The sequence below is a fragment of the Ciconia boyciana genome, chromosome 1, assembly GCF_034638445.1.
Source record: "Ciconia boyciana chromosome 1, ASM3463844v1, whole genome shotgun sequence".
In the NCBI taxonomy this organism is placed as follows: Eukaryota; Metazoa; Chordata; class Aves; order Ciconiiformes; family Ciconiidae; genus Ciconia; species Ciconia boyciana.
Genome location: NC_132934.1, coordinates 28213174 through 28222082, shown reverse-complemented (window position 1 = coordinate 28222082; position 8909 = coordinate 28213174). Strand labels below are relative to the sequence as shown.

General features: G+C 43.5%; 1 protein-coding gene across 1 annotated transcript in view; it reads left to right on the top strand.

Annotated features, from left to right (window-relative positions):
- Positions 1 to 994: 994 nt before the first annotated feature.
- CFTR (CF transmembrane conductance regulator) overlaps positions 995 to 8909 on the top strand; it is a 92765-nt gene continuing 84850 nt past the window's right edge. Inside the window, exon 1 of the mRNA XM_072871591.1 lies at positions 995 to 1047. Coding sequence (XP_072727692.1) covers positions 995 to 1047 — 53 coding nt within the window. The remainder of the gene's footprint in view (positions 1048 to 8909) is intronic.

Sequence of the window (8909 nt, the reverse complement as noted above, 5' to 3'; positions counted from 1 at the left end):
AGGATATACCTTCAGTTCCCATTTCTCTCGGTTCAGGTAGCTGTGCCTGTCAGAAAACTTGAAAAGCTGAAGCAAGCGTATTTCAAAGCGGGTATGCTTGCGCTTGCCGATCGCATTTATTCTCCCCTGGGCTCACCCCCCGCCCTCTGCCCCAAGCCCCCCGCGCCGCTGCCCTCTCCCGCGGGACCGCGCACAGGTGTAGGGGCAGCCGGGGGGGTACGGGGGCTTCTGGCTCGGTCCCTGGACACCCGCCCAAGCCAAGCCCCGTTAAACCCGGCTTCGGCTCCCGCGGGTCTCGGGGGTAGCGAGCGGGCGGCCGGTGGGCTGGGGCAGGCTCTGCGGTGGGGAGCTGCGCGCTCGGCGGGCGAGGGGGTCTCGGTGCCCCGAGGGGGCTCCCCTCGCTGCGCTGTCCCCGCTGCGGCCGCGTCTGGAGCGGTAGTTTCTCCCCCACGGCCCCTGGTCGGGCGAGGGGCTTAGTGCCGGGGGGAGGTCGGGGACCCGGGGTGGGGTGACTCGCGAAGTGGAGTCGGCGGGAGGAGGTAACGGACTGGCGGGGAGCCGGCGGGGAGCCGGAGAGGAGAGGAGAGGAGAGGAGAGGAGAGGAGAGGAGAGGAGAGGAGAGTGCGGCCGGGGAGGAGAGGGTGCGGGCGGCCGCGGGGGGAGCCGCAGGGCGCGCCCGGTGCGCGGTGCCGGGAGCGGCGGGGAGGCGGGGGAGGCGGCGGCGCAGGCAGGGCGCGGGCCGGGCCCCCAGCCCTCCCGCTTTTGAACCTGGGCAAAGCAGAGGCGGGGAGAGGGGCAGGGGCAGGAGGCGGGCGGTGACATCAGAGCCGGCCGAGCGGATAAGGTGGGAGAGCCGCAGGAGCGGAGCGGGCGAGCGAGGCGTCAGCGATTAGCGGCTGCCGCCGGTCCCCCGCGCACCGCACCGCACCGCACCGCACGGCACGGCACCGCACCGCACCGCACCGCACGGCACCGCACGGCAGCTCCCGGCACCATGCAGAGGTCCCCCCTGGAGAAGGCGAACATCTTCTCCAAACTCTTCTTCAGGTGGGAGCCCCGGCGCGGCGGGCCACGTGCGGCCCGGGGCAGGGGCAGGGGCAGGGGCAGGGGCGGGCCCCGGCGGCGCGGGGGCTCGGCCGGGGCTCCTCTCCCCCCCTGCTCGGCGGAGAGGGGGGCCGAGCGCTGGGCGCCTGTGAGCTCCGGAAGGGTCTGTGGGGAGAGCGGTGGGAGTCTCGCTTGTTGCCGAGTAGCGAGACCTCTCTTTTGTTGTTGTTGCTGGGGTTTTAGCACCAGGAATGGGCTCTCTCTGTCAGGTGTCATAAACCCTCGCTGGACCCGGACAGATGAATTTATGACATAATTTGAGCAACCTTTGGTAAATTGCTCAACTAGTTGATATGTTATTTCACTGTAAACTGTGAGAACAGGGCGGGGTGGGGGGGAGCAGAGGGGAAATGCTCCCAGAGCAAGGATTCCTTCTGTTCGGCTTTTCGGGTGTTTAGCATTTGCTCAGTGTGCAAGTGTAACACAAGATCTTACTGGAAACAGTTCCTTGTAAGCCTTGAAAGTGTTCTCTTACAAGCAAAGTCCCTTAGAAGCAAAGCCTTTTCTTTCTCACAACTTCAAATAAAAAGAGAAGAAGGAGCCAATACCAACGCCTAGGCACAACGTACTTTATAAGACAATATAGAAGACTGAACATGTTTTATGTGACATTGCTAGAAATGACACTGCCAACTGGAAAGCACAAATAATCTTTCTGTCTTTGGCCCACACGCCACCATTTTTGCCAGGGTGCTGGTTCCCCCTTTTGTTACTTGAGGGTCTTTCACACAGCAGGGAGGGGAGGGAGGAAATCTTGTGTAAGACATGAACATGGTGCCTGAAATGGGAACACGTGATGTAAAACCATAACATTGGCACGAGGTCTCTGCCTGTGCAAATGAGGGCTTTTAGCTCGCTTTTTAATCCTTTTGGGATAGCTTTCCTTTTCAGCAGGTTGGTCTGGACCTTTTCTAAAAGTTTCTTAAGGGAAGTGGGTCTCTATGAAGGACTCTGTTTGCCTGCTTCCCCCACTTTAGCTCATTTTGGCCAGATGTGATAGCGGGGAAGGATCCCAAATGTAACCTGAAGTTTTACAAACATGCAGGTGAAGGTGAGGATCCTAGAGGTGTCTTCCAGTGCTGCTGCAGTGGTAAAGAAGCCACACCTGCCCTCAAATGCTGTTAGAGCCAGGGAATGTGGATGGTGGGAGTGTAAGCCTGTACAAATTCTCCATAGAAGAAGCTTCATTCAGTGCTCCTGTCAAGTATAAGATACAAATCTGTAGGAAATAAGGCTGCATATTAACTTCATTGCTTAAGGAGCCACTTGTTCTATTTCATGTTATTTACTTGTAAAGCTTCTATCAGAGTAGAGCTCTCCTAGAACCTATGATGCTGAAGGTGTCAAGAAAAAACCCCAATAAGATAAATCAAATATACTTCTGACTCCTACCTTAATTAAAGTTCCTGTGGCTGAAACCAGATGCAGTTCATGCTCATTAAGTGCATAATTAACCATCCTTGAGTCTAATCTGGTATTTTAAAATCAAAGTTTTGAAGGCAATTAAATGATTTTTGAATCATGCTTATCATGCCTGATACATTATATTGTACCAGCTATCTGACTGTAACTGAAGTGATAATTAAGTATATAAAGTTAAAGAGATGTTTATGATGAATATTGACCAGAGCAGAGAAATTTCTTTACAAAACTTTATAGTAACATTGATTCATAGAAAAATCAGGCAATTAATGTAAACATTCAGTTCACTGGGTATGAACAGCCAAAATTATATGTGTACATCTATAAAGTATCTAATATCGTTCTCATACCTTCAGAATGATGTTTCTGTGAATGATGAAGTCTCTGCTTACTTGCATTTTACCACATACACTGTGAATGTCTTTGTTTCTTCACAAATGTTATATGAAATAATTGAAAAGGTCACAAAAGTGCAAGCCACAAGATAAGAAAATGCATTACATCAAAATTGGCAGAGAGGATGTCTTTCTCTTAAAAATAAAATAAATAAATACAAATAAAATAATAATAATAAAAATAAATAAGCATTTTAAAAACATACATTATTTATAGCGATGAAACGTTAGCTTGTTTTAAAATGCATTCCTTCAGTCTTCAAGGATTCCATCAGTTTCTGTCTCATCAAAAGTAGATCAAGATCAATGCTAAAGATTATTAAAAGGTAAGTTATCACAGAGCAAAGATTCTTCAAGGTATAAGAATTTCACAGTACTTCGAAGTATATTATTTGTGATGAGCTTTACAAAGTCAGAAACACTGGCTACGTATCAGTAACAAGAGACCTGTCCACTCAACTGGAAACATCCACAAAGTAGTGATTCATGAGTGAGATTGGAACAAGGTTTTCTAAGATGTCAGAGTATTCTGTTAGTGTTTTAACTGAATCTACACACATCATTGGGTTCTGATACCGATCGTATTTAGTAAAGCACTCCAGGACATGCCTACATTTTAGTTCATGCTTTACTTCCATGAAAATGTGTGAGACAGAACTCAAGGGCATTATATCTGAAATAAGATAGTAAATTATTTCTTTTTTTAAAAAAATACAAACCAAAAAGGTGTGTATGGAAAAAAGATTGCTTTTTCCAATGACGATGAAATAGTTCCTTTCAAGTACAACATCACAGAATGCTTCAGTGAAGTAACTTTTAGAGGAGGCTCCTATGCAATTATGTGTGAAGTACCAACCTGAATATAACGCAATAAGTTGAAGGTTGCGTTAGCAAAAGTGATGCTAAAGTATTAGTTGTTATTAGTCAGAAAATCTTGCTGATAAATGTCATATTATTACGTAATATTGTATGAGCTGTTATCAGCGTCTTGATACTGATGTCTATAAACCTATTGGCGAGGTTTTATTGCTTCATAATGTGTCCTGTCTGGGCTAGAGGGATAGGTTTAAATGTGTTAAAGTCAGAATGGAGTTCCTTGCTCATAAGTGAATAATTTAGACATGTTTCAGTATTGTGTACATTTTTTCTTAATTCTTTATGCCAAAAAGTGAGAAACTGTCATGTGTGTACAAGGAATAGTGTCTTAGGGAAAATGTTACCCTTTTGTTGGATTTCCAAGATTAGAGACACTGATGGGGCAAAAAAAGAGAATTGCTTGGGGGGGTCATAATAGAAAGTATTTAGACAATAGAAATCAACTTGCATCCTAAAATTTGAACAATTTTACTTTAGAAACTGTGTTTTCGTGGTGAAGAAATGAAGTGTGGAGACAAGTATTTTGAGATCTTCCATTATAAAGCACTAGACACTAAGTGTTTAGGGTTTCAGGGTTTCTTTTGTGTTTTGTTTTATTTTCCTTATCACATTTTCAGAGTTGACCCCTTTTGTTCCCAACCACGTGCAAGACATTTATCTGTGCTCTGGCAACTTTTTATCTTGTTTAAAGAAAATAGAGTTTTATGCAGAAGTGATCAGATGGTCATATGCTTAACTTCATATTCATTGTGAAGCTTCACTTTTGTCTTTGTAATAGTTACTTATGTTCCTGGGGTTTTGCGGGGTCAAGGCCGTACCTTTTGTAGCAAACAACGTCAGAGTACTTTGCAATCACCTAGTTTTTATTGTAGATTAACTGAGATCAGGAAGTATTGTTATGGTTTTATTAAGGTGAGTTAATAAACTATTTAATTTTTAGCTGGGTACCAGAACACTGAGTTATTGCTGGAGTTTCAGAAATAGCTGCAACTTTGGGACAATTCTGTTTGTTTGGTTTTTTTGTTTGTTTGTTTTTTGTTTTTGTTTTTTTTTTAATGCCAATTTAGATATTTAAATACAAGTTCACAAAAGGCAATCCTTGTGCTCCTGTCCAACTCTCTAACCATATACTTTTGCCTTGGCACGTACCAAATGTGACAACTGTCTTGGCAGGACCGAGTAGTTCAGTGCCTGATTCATTATTAAATCCAGATGAGAAATACAAACTAAGCCAGCTTTTGTGCTATGTCTTCTTGTGGGCTCAGTCCATCAGACCTGCTCTAGTCGCTTCTTTCTTTCCAAACCAGAGAAAAAGTAACCTGGCCCATTTTTATGCAGCTGTCCAGTGGTTCCAAGAAGAGTTGAGCAGGTAGGGGATAAATGTTGGATACCTTCTTCTGCCATGTGTAGGGGTAGGAAAAGGGGTAGGAAAAGGAATTCAATTCTACACCTCACTTCTTCTAGGAATTAGGACCAGTGTAACCAGTGTATGGTAGTGAAGCTGTTTTAGTTCTCTATCTCTGGCTCAGCTATTCTTTTTAAAGCACAAGAGCAAGAATGACTCTGTAGTCTACCAGGTAAGAAACTTGTTTGCAAGTCCTGATTTCTGTTCTGAGGGCACTTTTTATGAAGAAGAGCAAGAATGACTCTGCAGTCTACCAGGTAAGAAACTTGTTTGCAAGTCCTGATTTCTGTTCTGAGAGCACTTTTTATGAAGTCTGTGAATAGCCTTTAGGGTGGATAACAGAATCCAGGACTTAAGTTTTGAAAGTACCTAGCCCATGAGCTACAGTCATGGTTATTCTTTCACTCTTTCTAGCTTAATTAAGTCTTAATTGGAAGTTCGGGAGTGCCTTGACCAAGATAGTTTCTGGTTTGCAAAGGCATTCTCATGAGAATTAGTTTGAATCCCACTCAGAGAAAGGAACTAAAGCCAGACCTTCCCTAGGCAGTACCTGCTCTATCCTTGAACTATGTATCTTAAGAGCTAATACCAAGAGGGTACGAGGATTTTGATCCCTGAATAGAGAAGGATTTATGTGCCTATTTTTCTGGAGAAGTTTGGGATTTAATGTGTACATTTGTCCTCAAAACTTCCCCTGAAACTGTCTTGAGTTCCTAAAAATCCCAGGTATTGTATAGGAAGCTTAAAGACCTAATTAATATCTATAAATTTCACTCCAGAGGACAGGTGTCTGGAAATTGTCATATCAAACATATATTTGGAGCATCCCCTATCAATACCTAGCTGTAGCATCTTGCTCATCTTTCCTCTCTGAGTAGGGAGGCTCTGTCTACATTGGCAGCTATGAACAGGAGGATTGAATTGCACAGTGTGACGGCGCAGTTGCTGGGACAGCTGCTTAGACACTTACACAAGGCAAATTTCTTATAGTATATTCTTAAGGCCCTTTATGGGTCTAGTCCTGAGGACCTGCCTTTCACTGATCCCAGGTAATCATGATCCCAGGTAATCAACCAAGCACAGATGCAGCTGCAGAACAGATTATGGCCCCGTGAGGCTGCCTGGTCATTTGTTTGTTGCCACAGGTGGTCCTTGGAGACCTGCTGGTCTGCCAGCCAGTCAGACCTGTCTGAAAGCAAGCTCTTGGTGCCTCTGAAAGTCAGTCCCCGGATGGTTCAAAGACATGCGTGCAAGTTTTGGACTCCTTTTGAAAATTTGACTTCTATTAATATTTCCAAGGTAAAATATGAAACTTGAAGTGAACTGGAGAAAGGACGCTGAGTCTCCTACTCTGAAATAATTTCAGCCACAGGGATATCTTCTCTAATAATAAGGCTAAATTGTGTCCTTTGCTCAGCCTGATACTGCATCTTTGGTCTAATGAGCAGAAATGCAAATGCTGTGTAGCACAGTGCCCTTCTCTGGCTGCTTTATACCTCCAAAGCACAGTTGCCTGTATCAAGTTGCATCTGAGTTTCTGAAATGTATGTAAAGCTTCTTTTCCTCCTGCAGGAGGAAAACTTACCATCTTGATATTCAAAATGAAATGATCAAGCATTTGAAAGATTTACAGACTTGTCTGTACCTTTTTATTCCCCTCCATGCTTATTTGATTTTGGCGGGATAGAAAATAATCCATCCAAATCCTTGAATTATTTTTTAATACTGTAGGCAATGACATGGAAAGTAGTTTTATTATCTGTATTATAGAGGCTTCTAAAAGCTCTAACAGAAATTGGAAGTCTACTGTACTAGGCACTGGAAAATATTTGATAAGGAAGTCTGTTTTGAAGACCTTAAAGTCTAAGTAGATAGCACAAAGGATGGGCTAAAAAGGAGTTTCCTTATTAGCTCTGTGGAGAAGAAAGTGGGGTGTACAAGGATTGTTATTTGTCCAGGGAGCATATGGTGGAGTCAGTGCAGACTGCCTGAGATCTCCTGTCCAGGACTTCAATCGCACAACGGTATTTCTGCTGTGACAAAGTTATTTCAGAATTTTTCTACAGCCCGCAGTTATCACCTCTTTCATACAAAAGAGTCTCAGTCTCTGAATACCTAAATTTTTTGAATATGCTAATTTTCAAACTGGTGAGAAGAGGGTGACTTATTGCAGGAGAGTTCTACAAGTTGCCATTATCTTGATTTTTTTTTTCTTCACCCCCACTGCTTTGCAGGGTATGTATGTAGGTATAGTGGTTGTGGGGGCAGGATGGTGCCAACCTGACATCTGGGTAATAATGTGTCACATTATGTCCTCTAAAATAAATAAGTCAAAGGTCCAATTAAACTGTAGCATATAAAGAAGACTTTAGTGATACACATATTCCAAATTTTGCAATGTAAACTTGTAGATGCAATTAATCTGCCTTCCATGAGAGAGGGGGTATGCCTGGGTGAGATGAGCAAGAGCTCACAGGCTGTGTTTGCATATCACTCCCTCTCATATAAGCAAAAGGATCTGCATGAGCATTTTCACAGTCAGCAAGTAGCTAAACCAAGGCTACACTGTCATGAAGCTCCCAAAATTAGGAGAGAATAAATAGGCTTTTAAGACATATTTTGAAATGGCATTGTTTTTCCCTTGAAATCAGAACCCTCCTGCCTGTCAGATATGGATAAGCATCCTTCCTCGAGGAGAGGGTAGGTGAGAGAGGGGATCGATCCTGAAAGGCAGCACTTGGGGTGGCCTGTTGCAATACTAATGCCTTGACTCCATGGGCAAGGTTGTGCCTGAGGAGAAAATCCTATGTGACAGCTGGGAAAGGTACTTGGTTTCAGGTATATTCCCATGTTTTAATGTTGGTATTTATCTTTTTATAAACTTTTTTTCAACTTTTAAAATAAAGGATGTGAACCTTTATTGTATTGGAATCAATCTGATATTTCACTTTAACTTGTTTCAACTTAACTCAGTTTAAGGTTAATCCATAAAATCTCGGATGCTTTTATTTCTCTGGAGGTAACAAATACAAAGAAAACAAAACCCCAAAAACCCAATGTTGCTTTGCTCGAAGTCCAAGATCATTTTGGAAACCAGAAGATATGTGACATTTTCTCATTAACTTGCAAGGGTCAGGCTGAGGAGTGGCAGCATCAAATACCAGGATACAGAGAAGATAGCAAAAAGCAAGTAGGAGGAGAAGCAGCCCATAATTCAGGATTAATTCCATATTGTTGTAGTGGTGATTTACCTTTTGATACTTGGTATTTAAATTAAAAAAAAGTCTTCCCACCTTCCTCTTCCTCCTCCCCTGTTCAAACTGCCACAAATCTCTTCACCAGTTTTGAAGGTGTTTATACGGGATCACATATCAGTCACCAAGGTTGGAACAAATTACAGATTTGGAAAGGGCCATTGCACCTGATGTACAATTGTATGCTAATTTGTTATGAAATGCATCTATACGCGTGTGGCTGAGGCAGTGGAGTGTTAAATTGGGTGAAATTTGTTGGTGTCACATTAGCGACACATCTGGGAGCTTTTCAAATGCAGTTCAGTCATGAATAGCACAACTCTGTTTGCTGATGCAAACTTTCTGCAGTGTTCCTTGCCCATTTTAAGTGTCTTTCAAAGGACTACGTGAAAGAAATCTGTTCTCTTATTCTTGCTATGGGATATATAGCTGAGGAAAAGTGAAGATGAAGAA